Source organism: Pipistrellus hanaki (assembly GCF_964339955.1).
Source record: "Pipistrellus hanaki genome assembly, chromosome: 18".
NCBI classification, from domain to species: Eukaryota; Metazoa; Chordata; class Mammalia; order Chiroptera; family Vespertilionidae; genus Pipistrellus; species Pipistrellus hanaki.
In genome coordinates, this window is record NC_140520.1 from 1,030,862 (window position 1) to 1,051,966 (window position 21,105).

General features: G+C 42.5%; 1 protein-coding gene across 4 annotated transcripts in view; it reads left to right on the forward strand.

Moving 5' to 3' along the window:
- Nucleotides 1-2,087: 2,087 nt before the first annotated feature.
- Nucleotides 2,088-21,105, forward strand: part of PTBP2 (polypyrimidine tract binding protein 2) — a 32,626-nt gene continuing 13,608 nt past the window's right edge. For all 4 annotated transcript variants that reach the window (XM_084865354.1, XM_084865355.1, XM_084865356.1 and 1 more), the window contains exons 1-5: nt 2,088-2,204; nt 3,218-3,248; nt 14,032-14,107; nt 19,026-19,198; nt 20,298-20,441. In XM_084865354.1, coding sequence (XP_084721480.1) covers nt 2,197-2,204; nt 3,218-3,248; nt 14,032-14,107; nt 19,026-19,198; nt 20,298-20,441 — 432 coding nt within the window. In that variant the 5' untranslated portion in view covers nt 2,088-2,196. The remainder of the gene's footprint in view (nt 2,205-3,217; nt 3,249-14,031; nt 14,108-19,025; nt 19,199-20,297; nt 20,442-21,105) is intronic.

Below are 21,105 nucleotides of genomic sequence, written 5' to 3' on the forward strand. Positions count from 1 at the left end.
AAATGATGGACATGTGCTTCTTTTACAGAGATGGATACAGGATACTTTAACGTAATTAACAGTTGACAATTAACTTGATAACAATAACAATGAGGGAATGTCTTGAGGCCATTTGTTGTGCCCTGAGGGGTCCGGGGTAAAAAGGAAGTTACAAGTTACTCAGAAGTCTCACAGATAGGCTGTCTTAGAGGCAAGAAGGCAAATGGGCTCAGTAAAGAAGATCTAAGTTGATCTTTGTCAGGTGAAATATCGGTCTAGGACATGACTACCCACTATAAACCTGTTTGTAGTTAGATATTTAATTTTCAAACCATCTTTTGTTTGTGGTTATTTTAGGTCTCTGAGTTTGCAAGACTGCCACGCAGGCCTCCCCTGAGCTTGTCAGGTCAGCAAGTGGCTCTTTTCGTTCACATCAGAAACGGCAATCCCATCGTTTTCAGCAGAGACTTCCCTGGGGGTCAATGAGCACGACCGGGGTCACACAGCTGCTCCAGGACACGCTCCCATCCGGACGCGGCCTTTCACAGCAGGCCTTCGTGCTGGCCACTGCTGCACGAGGCTCGCCCTGCATCCGTGCCATAGCCTGTGCCCTGTGTGTCTTGTAAAGAACCTTAGGTCTTTTCTAGAAAGTGATGGGCTGAAATAAGCAAGCATACTACGGCTCTTGTGGGCAGGGTTGTGCTGAATTAGGAGAAAAGAACAAAACCAAGAAGAATGTGTTTTTGTGAATCCTGTGTAATTCCTTCCGCCACGAAGGACAGCTTTCCCCTCATGGAGCGGTTCGTCTTTGCCAAGACACGGTGAGAGCCAATCAGTCGATATTGATCGTGTCCCTGTGGGGGACGCGGAGAATTATGCTCGAGTGCCTGTCCGTTGGGAGCTTCCATATTTAATTGTTGGGTGAAAATTACATGTTCAAAACCACAAATATGTGAAGCGTGGTTATTAATGGCCCAATATGGGTCCTTTATGTATCATAAGTCAATGCTTAAGGCAAAGGGAAGGCAATGTAGGAAATGGATTTTTTTGTTTGTTTGTTTGTTTAGGATTGCAAATCAAGAATTTAAAAATTTTAAGGGCTTTGAAGAGGTCTGTAACCAAATATGCGGACAAGAAGCTCTTTAAGGCCTACTCAACATAAAATAATATAATTTAATGGATGATACAGAAACTACCACTTAGCACCGTGAAGTTCCAGCCAGTGCAGGGTTAGGAGGTTTGCGCGAGGGGGGTATAGCGAAACACCAAGTGGGCAAGGGGAGGAACTGGAGAGAGATGGGGGGGGGGGGGGGAATCTTGCTCATTTCTCAGGATGAGGCCTGCGTTTGTGCAGGTGTCCAGGCTGGGGGTGAAGGTGGGTGGGAGGCAAAGGTACTGGCCGAGCAGTCCCCGCTGAACCAGTTCCCCAAAGCGGCTACCTTTTCAAACTGGGTTGAGTCGCTGATAAAAATACGTCCCAGGAACTCGTCCGATATGTTATGGACATTGCAGTGGAGGCTGCGAGGGAGAGGGAGAGGGAGAGGGAGAGGGAGAGGGAGAGGGAGAGGGAGAGGGAGAGAGGGAAAGGAGGAGGTTGCGTTGGTGTCGCCCCTGTCCTGGTAAGGACTCAGGGAGCAGCCCACCCCAGGGTGGGTCCTCCCTGCTGGGCACCCAGGCCCACCTCTCTCTCCCACCCAGGCTGCGAGGCCCCTTTCCTGCAGGTGCCCCTAATCCTCCACCAGGCTGGCGGGAACTAGGTGCCCCCCGGGGCGTGGAGAGCAGGTGCAGGAACGAGCGGCCCGTGGGTGTGATGAGCTCCACTGGCCCCTCCTGGGCCGGGGTCCCGGGCCCAGGGGTGCAGTGCAGAGGGCGGGAGGGTCTGCGAGTGCAGCAAGCGAGGGCCAGGGCTCCCAGGTCGGTTCCTCCGCGGCCCGGCAGGAGGGGCAGCCCCTGGGGACCAGGCCAGGAGGGATGGAGGTGCCCAAGGGTCACAGTTCTGGACCTAGAGTCGTGGTCCCGCCCCCGCGCCCCGAGGTCCCGCCCCCGCGCCGCCAGGCCCCGCCCTCCGCCGGCTTCGGCTATTTCCGCCGCCGCGGCCCGCGCGCCCCGCCGCCTCGGCCATTTCCGTCGCGCGCTGGCCGCCATTTTGTCGCGGCTCGTGTGTGTCTGCTGGTGCGCGGCTCGGTCCCCGGGAGCGAGGCTTTGTCCGGTTCGGCAATGGACGGGTAGGTGCCGGGCCGGGGGCCGGGGGCCGGGGCCCGGGGGCCGGGGCCGGGAGGGGGTCGCCCGGCGGGTCCGTCCACCGCCCCCGGCTGCCCCTCGCGGGCCGGTCCCCGCCGCCCCTCGCACACACCCCCCGCCGCCCGGGCCGCTGAGGGGTCGGGCGCGCCGGGCCGGCTTTGGGACCGGGGGCGGCGGCGGCTCCGGGGGCGGCACAGCGCGGGGCGCGGGGCCGGGGCGGCCCTGTCGCCGGAGCCGCCGCGGCCGGGCCCCGGGAGGCGGCGGGGACCGCGGGCCGGCGAGGCCGGGTCTGAGGAGGCCCTGTCCGCGGCCTCGCCGGCCCGCCGCCCGGAGCCGGGAGCCGGGAGCGGGGGGCGGGGCGGGGGCTCCGCGGCGGCGGGCGGGGCGGGAGGGCGGGAGGGCGGCCGCCGCCGCCTTTGTTGTCGCCGGAGCCGGCGGAGCGGGGGGCGGGCGGCCGTTGGGGGCCGGGCCGCGGGGCGGGCGCCGGCCCTCAGCGCCCCCGGCCCCGTGCGGCCCCGTCACGCGGGCGGCCCTCCCCCCGCTGACCCGTTTGCGGGAAAACAAAACGGGCCTCGGCAGCCGGAGCCGCCCGCTCCCCTCCCCCGGGCGCCGGCCCCGGCCCTCCCCGCCCGGGTCTCCCCCGCCCGGGCCAACCGCCGGCCGCGCGGGGGCGGCGGCCGCTGGAGCCCCTCCGCCGCCCGGCCCCCGCCCCGCCTCGGTCCCCGGGATGCCCGGCGGCCCCGCGCGAGGAGCGCGCTTCCGGTTCTCCCGCGACCACCGGCCCGGCCCGAAGTTTGGGGGCCGGGCCCGGCGCCGGCTGTGGTTGGGAAGGCCCGGGGCCCGGGCTTGTCTCCCTTCAGTCCTTCCCGGGAGCACAAGCTGACCACCGTGAGTGTGCGGTGGAAGGATGGATGGAGGGCTGGGTGGAGGCACTGGGGGATCCTAAAAAGTTCCAGACCCCGGCGTTGACACTGTCTTCTTTCTTCCCCCTCTGCAGGATTGTCACAGATGTCACGGTTGGCGTGAAGGTAGGAGCTGCCTGGGACGGCTGGGCGCAGGGTGCTGGCTGCGAGGCCCTGGGTCCGAGCACCGCGGGCGGGGGGTGGGGGGCATGCACACTGAGCTTTGGGCCCTAGGGATGAGCCAGACCCGCGCGCTCGCTGCAGGGTGCTGGGTTCTGGCGTGGAGTCCTGTGGTTCCGCACCCACACGGACCACACGCGGACATCGGAAAGGGGGTGCGGGAAAAACACTTCCAGGGAAGAGGAAGTGATACCCCACCTTTCGGAGGGGAAATGAGGGCTTTAAGTGGCCCGTAGGTGATTTGAACGGAATCATATAATTTTATTAATCTAAGATCTTTTTTTTTTTTTTTAACTCTTCTGTCTTATGCACACTAGGAGAGCTTTGCCAATAATAAGCCACATTTGAAACGGTTACCCTGGTGGTTAAAAAGGACAGAAACTTGTTGACACAATTAGCTTCAGGTTAGAGTCAGAGGTGAGGGCTGGGGGCTGCCTGCTGAGGAAGGTCGGCCTTGTGGGCCGGCGTCGGGGATCCCTCCGCCACATTCCCATTCCTTAAACCTCGGCTCTACTGGGGAGGCTTTCATTTCCTGTTAATTCCTGCACACTTAACACCTCGATTAACGTCCTGGTTCGTTCGGTCTGGTCTCTTTTCCAAGCTTGGCATCCAAGCCCAGAGCAGCAGGTCCTCCAATACAGGTGGGGGCAAGATGGGTTTCGTTGCCCGTTAACTGTACCAGAGACTCAGTGACGTTCCCCTTCAGGTGTGTGAGGCCGCTTAGCGCAGTGGTGCTGACTGCTCACAACATCCCTTAGAATTTTAGTTTCAGCCGGAACAGCGTGGTGGTCTGCAGAATAGATACCTTATGGTTTCTTGCTTGTTTTGTCTTCTGCCTGATAGTGAACTAGATACTTCCCCATGTGTTAATGTTGTTAAGTTCAGATGGTGTACATTGGGGGTGAAGGAATGAGCTCTTTTTGCAGGGAAGGCGTATTTGGCAATGATATTTTCTAAGTTGAGATAGAGGAGGATTTAAAATGGGGAACAGCTCAGGAGTGCAAGATGTAGGTACTATAGCTACCATCCAATCTGGAAGTGAATTTTGTCAGAGAGCAAATGATACAAGTCTGAATTGTGCACTACTCATGGATAGGAGAGAAGGAGCTAGAAAGACCCAGAGTGAGAAGGCAGGGAGAGGATGTCCAGGTGAGGTTTATTGGTTACACCAGTTTTCTATTTTTGTAGTAGTTTGAGAGAAAACTATTAAAAAACGAAATAAAAGTAATTGCTAACCTTTTTTTTGCCCATTGTGAATATAAAAGTTTGAATAACGAAAGTTACGTTTTATATGACTTTTCTAGGATGGTGGTTAAGAACTTCTGCTTTAGCATCAGACCTATAAAAAAGTAATTAAGCTTTCGTAAATTTTTTACAAAATAAAAGTGATGTGCATGATTAAAAATGTTCGCTGTGCACAATATTTCTCACTGATTTCCAATCCTATTTCTTGGGTGTAAGTAATTATGTTAAAATATTTCTGGTACATCCCCCCCCCCAATTATCTCTATATATAAAAGCCAAGAGACCGTACACCAGATGACCAGAATGACTGATCACTATGATGTGCACTGCGGCTGGCCAACCAGCCTGATTCCAGAAGTGGCCCTTACCCCTGGCTGGCCCTGCCTCCTATCGCCTCCTCCCACCTCCTCCCATCCCCCATCAGGAGCAGGGCCTGCCAACCTCCTGCGTCCCCTCCCCCTGCTGGATAGGCCCCTGTGGTGCCGGGCAGCTGGCGGGCCCCCACCAGTGCAAGAATTCATGCACTGGGCCTCTAAGTTTATATATTACCACACATGAACAGCCTTGTTTACACAAATGGATTCATGTCGTGTGTGCTGGCCTGCATCTTGCCTTGCCTTTAAATAGCTTTATTGAAATATTTGATATAAGCTACACATTTAAAATATAAATGTTTTGATATATGTATGCACCTATGAAACCATTATTAAATCAAGACAATGAGCATACACCACCACCCAAAGTATCATTTTGTAATCTCTCCCATCTGCCTTTCCCTAAGCAACCACTGATGTGCATTCTCTCACTATGATTCGTGTGCATTTTTTAGAATTTTAAATAAATGGGATTGTACCGTATGTACCCTTTTTTGGTCTGGCTTATTCCACTCAGCATAATTATTTTCGGACTCACTCATATTATGTATCAATAGCTGATCCCTTCTTATTGCTTAGCAATATTGCATTGTGTGGGTATACAGCGACGTGCTCTATTCTTTCTACTCTTGTCGATGTTTGGCCTGTTCCCAGTTTGGGGCTTTTACAAAGCTGCTCTGAGCATTCCTGTACAAGTCTGTGTGAGCCTGTGCTTACATTTCTCTTGGGGAGATGCCTGTGGTGGGAACTGCTGGGACATAGGCAGAGGCATTAGGTAACTTCTAAGGAACTGCAAACTATTTCCCAAAGTGGTTGAACCTTTTGACATTGCCACCAGCCGTGTGTGGCATGCCCAGCCCATCGGCAACCTCTCCCCTGCTTGTATTGTCTGTCTGGATTGCAGACAGTCTGTGGCTGCGGAGTGGTAATCTCCGTCAGTTTGTGGTTGGATCAGGAGACTCAGGTTCTCTTTCTGTGTTTTGTAAGTGGTGTGTTTTTCTGTTAGGAGATATGATATCCGATTTTTTTTTTTTCTTTTTCATCCACACACGTGGGTGATGATATTCCCCAAAACATTTCCTGTAATAGCTTTTTTCTTCACCTTTTGTGCCCTGCATAATCTGCTCAATAAACATCTGTTCATCAATATTCTTAAAGGATATCTACAAACACTTGGTTTAAAGTTTACTTAAATTTTAATATTGTATGTCTACTATATAAACCTTAACAGAAATTGGAATTGTTGATGGTGGATGGGAATGTCTTTCAATGGAGGTTTTGTCAAGAGCAGTGATTTGAAATTGAACAGGCTGAGGTGTGGCCTCTAACACTGAACTGATAATCTCCGAGTTTTAGTTTTTACAGATTTTTAAATGGGCAAAGTAGGACATACCCCAAAGATTATTTTGAAAATTAGATAAAATAATCCATAAAAGATTCGGCATGGAATGGCACATACGTGCTCACATGACGGTGATGTTTGTTATAGTTCTTTAACCTGTAAATCTGATTTGAAAGGAACATTTTAATGCAAGTCAAACTGGTAAATAGGAGAGCCTGGAGTCCAGGTTAAAAATAGTTGGTCAGGCCCTGGTCAGGTTGCTCAGTTGGAGTGTTGTCCCATGCACCAAGGTGGCAGGTTAGAATCCCGTTGGGGCATTAAGGGAGGTATCCCATTGATGTCTCTCTCTACCACTCACTCTCTCAAATCAATTTTAAACAAGTGGTAAAAGCTCAGACCTTTAAAAAATATAGTTGGTCAGATAGCACTGAAGAGAATTAGTGAACTAAAAAATAGAAATTACTCAGAATTTAGCACAGATGCCGAAACCGGTTTGGCTCAGTGGTAGAGCGTCGGTCTGCGGACTGAAAGGTCCTGGGTTCGAATCCGGTCAAGGGCATGTACATTGGTTACGGGCACATCCCCGGTAGGGGGTGTGTAAGAGGCAGCTGGTCGATGTTTCTCTCTCATCGACGTTTCTAGCTCTCTATCTCTCTCCCTTCCTCTCTGTAAAAAGCTCAATAAAATATATTTTAATAAATAAAAAAAAAAGAATTTAGCACAGAGCACTAAAGAAATGAAGATAGAAAGGTTAAAAGATAAGGGAGGAAAGGCAGATAAATTCTAACAAATATTTAAAGTTCAAGAAAGATAAAGATTGCAGAGAAACAAAATTTGAAAAAATCAAAGACTGATAATATTCCAAAATTGATGAGTTACATGAATTCTTAGCTTTAGGAGGCATAAGGAAATCTGGACACATCACAATAAAAAAGCAAAACACCAAAGACACTGAGAAGATCTTCAATGCAGCCTGAGAAAAATTAGATTCCCTAAAGAGGAATAAGAAGAGAAAATGCTTCTTCAGCAACATGGGCATCCAAAAGATAGTGGAAATAATAGTGTCTTCAGAGTGTTGAATGAAAATAATATTCCCCTGTTATCACGTAATCAGCTAAATTACCCTTAAGAGCAAAATAATGATATCTTCAGGAAGTACCCCCCTTTTCTCCTTCCCCCCCATCTCCCTCCGAAAAGAAAAAGACAAATGAGGACATTGATAACAGACCCACTGGAAATTCCAGAGGTTGCACTTCAGAAAGGCCAGTGACTCCAGATGGAGGTCTGAGGTAGGAGTGAGGTTAACCAAGAAGTCAATAAGCTTAAAGGTTAATTTAATTACTGAATGTATAAGAAAATAATAGCAACGATAGATTGGGAGTTTAAAAAATACAAGTAAAAATACCAAATTAGGACACTACAGAAAGCATGGCAGAGTTGTTTTGAGCTGTGTTTGTTAGGGTAGCCACTATGGTTACTGAGCACTCCACGTGGCTAAATTGATCTCTAATTATCAAGTACACTGGGACTTTTGAGACTTTGTATTAAAAATGTAACTGCTGATTCTATTACATTTTGAAAGTGAAGTCTATTTTTAGTAAACACCGCCTATTTTAGTAAAACATGCATTTTGGGGGACACCCTCTTAGTTTTATTTGACATGTTTAAATAATATGTGTGTCATGCTATGTCTTGCTCTTCTTGTTGAATAATAGTTTATTAATCTAAGTTATATGTAGCTCTAATTAGTTTTTCTTGTCGTAAGGTATTTGATTATATGATTACCTAGTTGACAAATACTAGATTGTTCCTTATTTTTCCTGCTACAAATTGCTGTCGTGAGCATTGTTGTGCATATTTCAGTTACATATATGTTAAGACGAGTTTTCTAAAAGTAGAATTGCTGGGTTATAGGTTGTGTCTATTTTAAAGTTGATTGGATATTGTCATATTGCTTTTCCTAAATTGTTGTGCTGACTTATACAATATTAGCAGTGCATGAAAGTTCATGTTTCTACACATCCTCTCTGATAAATTGGCATTGACTTTTTAATGGTGTGTGCAAGGTGTATGTGTGTATGGTACCTTGTTTTATTTTGAATTCCAAGTGTCAATGATATATTTTATTGGCCATTCATGTTTCTTTGTTAAATGCCTGTTCATATTATCTATTCATTTGCTTTTTTAATGTAGTTTTTTTTTCTTATTGAGTCCTAGGAGTTTTTATATATTGTGGATATTAAAATTTTATTAGTTATACTTGCTATGGATAATCATTGGAAATAAGTTTTTTAACTTTTAGAGTTTTTCTTTTTAAATTGAGAGATAATTGATAACAATTGGATATTAGTATATACATAAATGATTAATCTGTCTCCACATATAGCTATCAACTATAGTCACCATGCTGTACACTGCATCCTCAGAACTCATCTTAATTTATTAAAATGTCTTTCTTGTGTTTCTTCTGTTAAATCCGTTTCTCATGGTGCAAAGTTTGTGTCTTTTGACCACCTCACCCATTTTGTCCTTCCTTCCACTCTCCGCCTTTGGCCACCACCAGTCTGTTCTCTGTTGCCATGAGGTTTCTTTTTGTTTGTTTGTTTCTTCTTCTTTTAGTGTTTACATATAAGTGAGATCATACAGTATATTTGCCTTCCTCTGACTTATTTTGCTTAGCGTACTATCCTCAAAGCCCATCTATGTTGTTACAGCAGAATGATTTCTTTTTATGACTAAAAACTATTTCATTGTGTGTGTATGTGTCTATATCTCACATTTTCTTCATCTGTTCACCTGTGGGAAGGACATGTGTAGGTTGTTTCCATGTGTTGCTATTAATGCTCCAGTGAGCATGAGGGGCAGGAGCTTTTGTGAAATAGTATAGTGATTTCACTTCCTTCGGAGAACTACCCAGAAATGGGATTGCTGGATCATAAAATTGTACTTAAAAATTATTTTTGAGCAACTATATTGTTTTTCATAGTGACTACAGCAATTTACATTCCCACCAACTTGTACAAAGGTTCTCTTTTCTCTGCATCCTCACCAACACTTTTTTTTCCTTTTTGATAAGTCATTCTAACAGGTGATATCTCACTTTGGTTTTGATTGGCATTTCTGAAATGATTAGAGATGTTGAGCACCTTATCATGTACCTGTTGGCCATCTTCTGTATGCCTTCTTTGTAAAATGTCTATTCAGTTCCTTCGTTTATTTCTGGGCTCAATTCTGTTCCAATGGTTTATGTGTCTTTTTATGCTGAAGGCTCAGATCATGGTTAGCAATTTTTAGCAGTATTCTTAAATTAAGGTATGTGCATTATATTTTTAGACAATTCTAGTGCACACTTTGAATAGACTGTAGTATAGTATAAATGTAACTTTTATTTGCACTAGGAAACCAAAAAATCTGTGTGACTCATTTTATTGCCACATTCCTTCATTGAGATGGTCTGGAGCAGAACCCACAATGTCTGTGAGGGATGCCTGTTATCACATTTAATCACAAGCACTGTGCTGCAGATGCTATCCTTGTTATACAAATGAGGAAGCTAAGGCTTAGAACAGTTAAGTAATTTACCAGTTACAGAGTAGGTGGAAGCTAAACTACAGAGCCCTTATTTTTATTTACCTAATGCCATACTTAGGTAAATATAAACAGTTAATCTATCACATCAACGGACTCTATAAAAAGAAAAATCTCAAGATTGTATCACTAGAAGGAGAAAAAGCATTTGACAGAACCAAACACCCATTTATGGTAAAAAAAAAAAAAAACAATAACAACAACAACAACAAAACAATAAAAAAAACCTCACAGTAAACCAGGAATAGAGGGGAATTTCCTCACCTTGATCAAGAACATCAAAAAAGCTTCAGCTAAGATCACACTTAATGTTGAGAAACTTAAGTTTTTTCACTAAGATCAGAGACATGGCAAGGATGTCCCTTCTCACCACTTGTTTTCAACATCCTGGAGTCCTTGCCAATGCAATGAGCATATTGAGAAGAAAAGTGTAAAACTGTTATTTCACAGATGACTTGAGAAACTAGAAAATTCAAAATCTCCTCACACTAATAAACAGTTTATTCCAAGGTTTCAAGATATAAATGAATATGCAAAGGGCAATTGCTGTCCTGCATTATAAACAATGAACAAGTTCAATTTGAAATTAAAAACAAAATACCCTTTACCTTAGTCTCAAAATATTGAACTACATTTAAGGTATAAATCTAACAAAAGATATACATAGAGGGACTGCAGAACTGATGCATGAAACCAAAGAATCAAGTAAATGGGTAGGTATACCATGTTCATGGATACGAAGACTCTGTATTGTCGAGATGTCAGTTCTTCCCAGCTTGATCTATACATTGATAAAAATTCCAACCATTTATTTTGTGGCTATCAACAAAGTGATTCTAAAATTTATGTGGAGGCAAAAGGCCCAGAATAGCCAGCACAGTATTGAAGGAGAAATAAGTTGGAGGACTGGTGCTACCCAACTTACTATGAAGCTATAGTAATCGAGACAGTGTGGTTTGGATTAAAGAGGGGACAAATAGATCAAATGGGACAGAATGGAGGATCCACAATAGAGCCCCCCATCAATATAGTCCGCTCATCTTTGACACTGGAGAGCAAAGACAATCTCTTCAACAAATGTTGCTGGAACAACTGGACATCATATGCAAAACAATGAAAATACAGACATTATACTCATCAGAAGAATTTACTCCAAATGTAACTTAGAACTAAATGTAAAACACAACATTAGAAAACTCTTAGAAGATGACATAGGAGAAAGTTTAGATGACCTTGGTTATGATGATGCCTTTTAGGTAAACACCAAAGACACAATCCATGAGAAGAAACAATTGAGAAGTTGGATTTCGTTAAATAAAAAAGTTCTGCTATGTGAAAGACAATATCGAGAGAATGAGAAGATAACAAAATATAAACAAACAAACAAACAAAAAAACCCTCAAACTCAACAATGAGAAAACAATCTGTTTTTAGAATGGGCCAAAGAGCTTAACAGACACCTCAGCAAAGAAGATATACAGATGGCAAATAAGCACATGTAAAGATGTTCCTTATTACCAGCACATGTCAGGGAGTGCAGATTGTAAAGCAACAATGTGATCCTGCTACACAGCCCATCAGAATGGCCAAATTGTGGAACTGGCCACCATAAATGCTGGTGAGGTGTGGAGCAATGGAAGTGGGAATGGAGGATGGTTCAGCCACTACAAAACAGCCGAGCAGCTCTTATAAAACAAACTTTTACCATGTGTCCATCAATCACGCTCGTGGGTATTGACCCAAAGGAGTTGAAAACTTACATACATGTGCAGTCTGCCTATGGATGCTTAGAGCAGCTTTGTTCATGATTGCCAAAAGCTAGAAAGAATCAAGAAGCTCCCTGGTAAATGAAAGGACAGATAAATAGGTGCATCCAGACAATGGAATATTTTTTCAGCATTAAAACAAAATGACTGCCAAGCCACCGAAAAGGTGTGGGGAGAACCTAAGTGCACACTACTAAATGGAAGAAGTCAATTGGGAAGGCTACATCGTATATCATCCCAACCATACGACTTCCTGGGAAAGGTAAAATTATTGAGACAATAAGGTCAGTGATTGCCAGGGGGTGAGGGTGGGGGTATATGAGCAGAGCCCAGGTTTTTATGGGAGCCCATTGGCTATGGACTTGGAGTGATTGTGATGTTTCGGTGTAGGTCATCTTTATAAAAAACCACTCTAGTAGGGGGTATTGGTAATGGAGGAAACTGTGCATGTATGGTGTTACGGGTTTTATGGGAAACCGTCCCTTTCCATTTTATTGTAAACCTAACACTGTTCTAAAAAAAGAAAAGTCGTGAACATTTAACATGGAGGTGGTTAAACTTTAGCATGCATCAGAAGCCCTGGGAGGGCTTGCTGGAACTCTGGGTCCCACCTCAGTTTTCATTCATAGCTAGGGTAGATGTGAGAGCGTGGATTGCTAACAGTTTCCAGGGGCCACACTGTGAGAATCGCCAGGTGTCTGGTTGTGTTCATCATATCCACATATCCCTCATATGAAACGATGTCATGTTGACTTCCATACCATGATGAGAAATTATAACGATGTGCATGTGGTGTTGACCGGGCTCAAGATAATGTTTTCATTTTTGTTATGCTTTTATTTATTTCTCTGAGCTTATAAAGCAATTAGGGAGATGATTATTTCTTTACCATTTTGGTATTCGTTATAATGCAACTTATGAGTTTGAAAACAAATTAGCATAAAGTTTGTGGTTAATTTGTATTGTTTTGGACTTTCTGAAATGCTTTGAACTTGAAAAGTTCTAAGAAGTCGCATTGAAATTCTTTGTACTCGTGGTTGTTTAAATCACCTTCTATTGATTTAGTGATTTGAAATAATACCAATGTATGTAAATATATACCTACTTAAACTGGGCAAAACAGTTGGTTTAGCTATTTTAATGATAATCTATTCACATATTTTTTATAAATGCACATTTTTAAAATAGCTAAATCAACATTGGTTTGTTTGAACAACTATGCATTTCTGAGAACATGTGAATTTATAATCTTTTTTTAAAGCAAGCATGTCAAACACAAAGGCAAACAGGCCAAATAAGGTTGAAGTTTATGTGGGCACGAAAAACAAAAACTTCAAATTCATAGAAACATAGGTTTATTCTGATAGAGACGTGCTAAATACAAAGGCTGAAATAAAGTCATTGTTAGCATAAAATAATAGAACATTTTAACAAAAATTAATATTTTTTTCTTGAACATTAACTTATCAGACACTGAATAACTGCACAAATAATAAGTGTCATGCAAATAAACCTTTTTTTTTTTTTTCTCTGAAAGTGAAATATTTCTTGTTGCGTGCACCAAAAAAGTCAGTTCGAGACTAATGACGTGGCGATCGGCTGCCAAAATATTCGCTTTGGGTATTAGTGGAGAGAAATGGTGCGCCTGCGCATAAGGTGCGGAAGGGACATGAACACAACACTATTACAGTAATCAGTCATTAGCAAACGTTGTAGCTGGTTATTAATAATTATGTGTAACAGGATATTGTAAAAATTAAGTTACAAAATTTTTACTAAAACGTTTCTTATATACAGTTATATTGGTGGGGTTGCAAAAATATTCGTTGTGGGTCACGAGTTTGACATGCTTGCTTTAATTTAAAGGATCTGAAGACAGGATTCAGTTTCTGCTTATATAGGGAGAAATAAATTTCTCATTCTGTGTATTTTAGCTACTGAAATGTGTGCATTATTAATTTTAATGATGATGATGATGAGCTGTCCAACTCAACGGGATGAAGTTGTCATTTTCTAAAGACCTGAGTTGTTCTGGATGAATCAAGTGCTGTGGGGTTGGAGGCTTCATGGAGTATTTGGGAGAAAGTCCAGCTTGCTGTAGCAGTAGGTGATTTATAAAGTATCTGACATCGTTCTCTGAAGCTTTTGATTATGGAACCAGGCATTTTTCTTATTTATTGTCTTTGGTCTTGGATGAAAGGGAGGAAAAGAAACTCTTGGCTTTGTGGGAAAGGGAGCAAGATCCTTACTTGAGTCAAGTTTTTATTTTAGGGATTAAAATGTTTGACTGTTCTCCCTAGTGTTACCACCTGACACTGTGTTAGTGACTATTTGAAGAGTTCCAGAGAAGTGACGAGGTTTCAGATTAATGTTTGTACATTTAAAGGTGTCTTCTGTTGCTTTTGTTTTCATAGAGAGGATCTGACGAACTACTCTCAGGCAGTGTTCTCAGTAGTCCGAACTCTAACATGAGCAGCATGGTGGTTACAGGTAAGTCTTCACTCTCCTTAACGGTCATTTTTGCCGTTTAGTCTGTTTTTATCAGAATAGACTTTATTTTTAAATGCTTTCTGATGACATATTTTAGAAGAAATTTTACTAGAGTATATATGTAGCAAGTGAGGAAATCTGAAGATGGTGACTTCTGAGGGCAGGTAACATTGCTTTTTTAAGTCACAAAAATATTATACATTTTTTGTTCATGTTACAAGTTTCCTAATTCTCACCCTTTCTATACTTCTGTTTTTAGCTTTTGTGTATTGTGTGTCATAAAGTATTTATAATTCTCTAGTTCACAAATCATAAAGCCCAAACTACAGATAAAACCCAAAATTTCAACTACAAAGTTGTATTTATTCTATGCTTTCAACTTTTTTCTTTTGAATTGACTTTTCTATGTTATCTACTTGGAAATTTAAAATTATTTACTTTTATAGTTAGGATTTTTAAAAAATTGTATATGTCTGAAATAATACTGTTGGCTTTTATGTCTGTAAACAAATGTAGACTAATTTTTAGACCTTAGTCTTATGGCTGAGAACAAAATTTTAATATGATGATGGTGATTGATTTAGTTTGCCTTATAACTCTACGTTTTACATTTTTTACTGAAGACCAAGGTTTCTTTTTTCTAAAACTCCTGAATTGCTTGAGGAATGAAATGTGTTGGCAGTAAAAGGATTGTGGAAGACTAGACACGTATTGATTTCCTTCAGGTAGTCGTTGCTTGTATACACAGGCAGGCCTGATTTTATTGCACTTCACAGATGTTACATTTTTTACAAATGGAAGGCAAGGCCCTACACCAGCTGAAGAAATTGTGAGTCACCTGTGCAATTCTTGCCTTCCTGCGATTGTCTCTGCGGTTGGCCTGTACCTGTGTCTCCGTGCACACACACACATTCCTGACTGTTCGGCTAAGTACAAATTACAATTGAGTATTTACCCAATATAGTCCTAGTGTTGTGAAGCTGAATTTGTCCACACAAAAAGCCTTTTCTGATATATGGTGTAAGTTTTCAGTGTACATAGAATATTCACCAAGATAGGCCTTAAATGATGACATAAAGTGATTCTCAATAAACTTCAAATCACTGAAAGCTTAGATAGTACCTGATTGTAGTGGAATGTAATAGAAATTAAAAACATTTAGAAATATAGGAAGTTACCAAATATTTATAAATTTACACAATTCTTAAGAATACATGAGTCAAAGAAGATATAAAGGTATACTTCTGACTGAATGAGAATGAAAACAAAAATATAATGTACTAAAATTTATTGGATGCAGCCCAAAAGAAGTGCATAGGGTGAAAAAATAAATCTGTACCTCTAATAGATATCTGTCTACCTATATTAGAAAAGAACCATATTTGGAGAAAGGAAGGTTTACAGTTTTTTCCCCCAAGAAATGGAAGAAACATAAATTACCAATAGTGGGAATGAATGTGAAGATATTACTACACATCCCACACAATGTAGAAGGAAAATATTATAAACATTGGTAATGCCAATAAACAAATTAGATGAGACAAATTCTTTAAAGTCTAATTTATCAAAACTGATATAACCTGCCATTTCATAATAGGTATGGGTTTATTCTGTATCATAAAAACTGACTTTTTAATCTTCCCATGGAGGCATAGGTGGCTTCACTGTTGAATTTTATGAACTTCAAAGTAAGAAGTACTCATCATCTTCAGTACCCTTTTCTGGACAGTAGAGGAGGGGACACTCCCTGATTAGCTGCAGGAAGCTACTGTACTGACAGTACTTTACAGATGGAGTAAAGGACGATTTCTTTAGAGAAGACAGAAAAACACAACACATAACTATAGAGTCCATCTAAATGGAAAGCTTTTCATCAAAAGGCATTAATTAGAGCACATGCCCTCAATTAGAAAGCAAGGCCAGGCGGGGAGAAAATGCTCATTCACATATTGGTACATACGTTTGACAGAGGACTGGTCTCAGAGAAGGTAAAGAATTCTTCCACATCAATAAACAGAGAGCCCGAGTTTTAAAACGAGACAGTAGAAGGTATAGGAATGACTAGTAAACCCGTGAAAAGTCATCAGGAAAGCAAGTTATCACCAGGTGAGAGACTACTTCAGCTAGAATCTAGGCTAAAATGAAAGTGACTACGCCAAACGTTGATGAGGGTGGGAAGCAACTGGAACTATGTTGCTGGTGAGAGTGTAAAAGTTTTTAAACACAGGTTGGCAGTTTATTACACAGGTAAAGGAGGATAAACTTAGCCTCTGACCCAATACTTTTACATCTAGGATTTTATTCATGTACTAGAGGTTCGGTGATTCATTCTCTTGGGTGTTTGTCCCTCAGCTCAGCCTGCACCCTCTCCAATCCAGGACCCCTCAGGGGGTATCTGACTGCCTCTCACAATCTGGGGACTGCTGGCTCCTAACCACTCGCCTGCCTGATCGCATAATCCCTCTGCCTGCCCGCCTGATTGCCCCTAACCACCTCTGCCTTGTCCTGCACTCAGAACCCAGGATTCCCTGCCTCTAGCCAGCCGCAAGCACCCTAGACCTTGGCTGGCTACTTGTAGTTTTGTCTTGCTGGAATGAGAAATAGCGAAGGGCTAAAAGGGGGTCCTTGTAGGCAGGGGTCTAGATACAGGATCTGATTTGTTACAAAGTGCCAAGGAGCTTGGACTTTACCTGATTTACATTTTAGAAAAGATTTTTGTTCCATTTGTTATTTTGAAGAGGTATGCTATCCATAGGGAAGACACTTTACACTAATCTAGAGATTTAGGGTCTCAGTATGGAGGAAACTGGATGAGAATCAGAACATCTGAGTTATTGGGAAGGACCCTGGTTTGGGAGAGATCCATGTTAATGTTAGAATCACTGGGTGATACATCCCCATCAACAAAGGGGTGACGTGGAAAAGGATTTGTTTTGGTTGAAAAGAATAATCTGTTACTGTACTCCTTTTAAAATTATGCCGAGGAATGATAACGTACTTGATAAAGCAGCGGTCGCCAAGAGGTTGGCAACTGCTGTTATAAAGAAGGGATCCAGTCTCTGTCAGGATGGAGTGAGATCCCTGAAAGCCTAGTTTCAACCTGAGAAAACAACATGCACCTCTTACCTTAAGTTTAGGAAACATTAACTTAATCTTCATGCACAGAGGAAACACTGAGCTTTAAGATTTTTTTTTTTCTAACATAGAAAGATGAAGTGTCTGTGTGTGTTCTAACAGGCCCAGATTTGAATATTGTTGCTTATTGTAAGAGCTTAAAACACCTTTAAAAGCTAGTGATTATGCTTGCCTGGAGAAATTCTCCGTTGTTCAGGTGTCTCAACAGGACGGCCACAGGCATTGTTAGAGGAGACCGGCAGGGTTTGCCAGTGCAGAGCGGGGTTTCATCCTCACATTCCCCTCACCAGGGGCTCCTCCTGGCTCACTCCCTGCCTCACACTGTTTCCAGCGTGTCTGTCTCACAGCCGTGCTCTGTCAGCTTTTCCACCGATGCCTTTATGTCGGAGAATAAAAAACTTTTACAAGTGAGAAAAGTTAATGTTAACTTTAACTCATATATTAAGACTGATTTTTTTTTTTTTTAAATTAGTTTTTTCAGAAATAATAGTGAGATGTTTCAAAATAGAGCTAGCTGCTGCTAGTCCTGGGATTGGGCTTCACTGGGAGGCCTTTGTAACTCTGGTGACTGGGCCAAGGCTGGACGATGGTAACATTGCTCTCCGAGTCATTTCTTCGGCTGTGGAGGTGGGCTGTCCCTTTCAGTTGGGGAGACATTTCTGCCCGTGCTGTGTGTTGTTTCATAACAGCAGGATTTGTCACCATTAAAAGTGTGACGTTTTATCGCTTCTCGGCCTTTGGGCTGAGATCAGGTGTAGTAAAAGTGTTGTTTTGTCTTATTCTGAAACTGAAATCATCTCAGATTTTAGTACGTTACTCAGAACTGGGAGATTTTAATTTTTATGTGCAGACAGTTTTGATGTCATTTCATTTTATATGTATTATAAAGTGTTCCTGCACACTGTGTCCCAGTTTGAATGTCTGGGGGGTGCTAGCCAACGTCCTCTTCCATGGAGAGGCCCCGAGAGCCTGCCTTCCTCTCATGGAGCCTCTGATCTCCACCTCGTGCAGAGGCACCGAGACAGCGCGCTATGCGGCTACTCGGAAATGCAGGTACAACAGATGCTACCGTCACCCTGGTGACACGGTGCTAGCTGTGGAGGTAACAAAAGTACCGTCTGTCTGTTACCCACCGTCGTTTCTGGTGCTCTCTTTGGGATGTCTGTTTTCCCGAACAGGAACGTAGAGCGTGAGGATTCATTTTTCTTCGCTCAGTCTAAGGTGGTCACGTCCAGGAGTGATCTGTAGTATGTAGATGCTGACAGCGATAAGATATTTAGGGAGATGAGGTGGTAATACTGAATTAGCAGAGGCCGCGGGGTAAGCACCATGTGGACTGACTGCATAATTATTTTTACAGTATTGTTTTCTTTGATCCCGCTTTGGAATATGATATTTCCCAAACTGAACAATTTATAATTTTCAGGTGAAATTATAATCCTAATATTTGCCAACTCAAATTTTTACATTTTAAAAAATTTGTTAGTCTGTAATATAAAGTTGCAAGATAATTGTTCTTTCGCCATTGGACAACCTGTTTATGAACTTACATTATCACTTATTGTTTTTTACATACACTGTTTAGAATCATTTACCCAGTGGCAATCTTAATTAATTGGTAGATAGGATTCTCTTTGTTTCTTTGAAACCCCAGTTTTTGAATTTTTAGGAATTATTCAAATATACTCCGCTGTGTTTTTAAGTTCTTTTATAAACACTGCTTTGTGTTTTTTAATGCGGATAAGGAAAATTGATATGAAGACTATTTTCTTATGTCTTTCAGCCAATGGTAATGACAGTAAAAAGTTTAAAGGAGAAGATAAAATGGATGGGGCTCCCTCTCGTGTGCTTCATATCCGAAAGCTGCCCGGTGAGGTGACGGAAACCGAGGTCATTGCTCTGGGCTTACCTTTTGGGAAGGTGACTAACATCCTCATGCTGAAAGGGAAAAACCAGGTGCGCCTCTTTCAGAACCTACGGCTGGTAGCCAGCCCCGCAGCAGGTCATGGGAGGGCAGAGGGGCAGCAGGAGCGCGGCTCTTCCTGGTGCTGCTGCTCAGGGAACTCGGGCCGGGGCCGGAGGAGCTGCTGGCGTGCACTCAGGCGCAGCTTGAGCGTTCCTCGCGGGGAGATTGTGCAGTACAGAGGGAGGGCTTTCCTGGGTCTGCCCTTTGTCATCTTGGCAGTAAGGGTACTGGTCGCATCTTGGCTTTAAGCTTATTCCCTGGTAATACTCACTGGCAGCCTTAGGAGAAAGTAGTCATTACTCCTAGATATTATTCTTCATTGAGTAGACGTGTCCGTCACAGTAGGGTCCAGGGATATTAAAAATCATCTTGTTTTTAAATTCCAATACCATTTAGAAGCACTATGAAATTTAACGTTCCCTTAAATATTAATGCTACTACTAATCTGACATTTAATTTTTTTCTTTGTCTCTTAAATCATATTGCTTTAAAAATGACTTTGAGATCTCTTTTATTCTTTAGGTTAGGAGAGTAAAATTCTGATGCTAGAAAAAACTTAGATTTATTTTTCTCTAGTTTTTATTTTATTTTTGTTTATCCTCATCCAAGAATATTTTTCCACTGATTTTTAGGAAGAGTGGAAGAGAGAAGGAAAGACAGAGAGAAACATCAATGTGAGAGAAACACATCAATTAGGTGCCTCCTTCATGCACCCAGACCAAGGCCTGGACTGGGGAAGAGTCTGCAACCATGATAGTGCACTTGACTGGAATCAAACCCAGAACCCTTTGGTCCGCAGGCCGATGCTCTATCTACTGAGCCAAACCGGATAGGGCTCCTCTAGCTTTTCCTGGGGACGTACCTCTGTGCATGTGGGAAGCAGGTGTCAGGCGGAAATAGCGCGGACACGGTTTTGTGTGCCTAGCCTTCAGGAAAGGGTTTCCACTTCTGCTGTGAGAGCATCTCAGTCACTGGAAAGGTTATGTTGTAGATACTGATTTTGCTAATTAGCTGAACAGGTTAGGCACATAGTAAAGCTTTTTTGAATTCAATTCATAGCATGAAATATTTTTGCATTCAAATTTTTAGGCATTTTTGGAACTAGCAACAGAGGAAGCTGCTATTACTATGGTGAATTACTATTCTGCTGTGACACCTCATCTTCGCAACCAACCGATTTATATCCAATACTCCAATCACAAGGAACTGAAGACGGATAACACACTAAACCAAGTGAGTGTGTGTGGGCACATAAATGAAATGGCCTGCAACAGAGTAAGAATCTCAGGTTAACAAGAAAGTACAGTTTTTAAGCATTCTGAAGCTCTGTCTGTGGGCATCTTGTTGTTTTTAAGACATTTTCTTGCAGTGTGTTCCTAAATGTTAAACATTATGTATATTTACAAAAAAAGTATATTGATCTCTTCATATTTTAAATTAGTACTGTATAAATTAAATAGTATTTTTTCTATGTTTTTAAGGACCTGGTTAAATATTCTTTTCTTGTTATAAGTTAAAATTTTATATAGAAATTTTTTATGTGGCAGGACTATTAGCATAAGCTATTTACACAACTCTACTGCTTGGATTTTATCAGTTAAATGCCTTTGGTTGGTTGACTTTTTTTAGTTAGTCTCTTTAGCTAACACATTTATAGGTTAACTTAATCAGCATTTAAAAGCTATATATGGTCCTTGTTTATGTGGTATTTCAGTGAAATGGACATTTCTCTCCCTCAGCTTTATTGAGATATACTTGACATATAACGACGTGATTTGACATGTATATATTGTGCAGTGATTACCACCATAGTGTAGCTAACATCTCAAAAAAAAAAAAAAAAAAGAACTCTATGAATTTGTATGTCATCTTTGCAAAGCAGCCATGCTAATCTCTA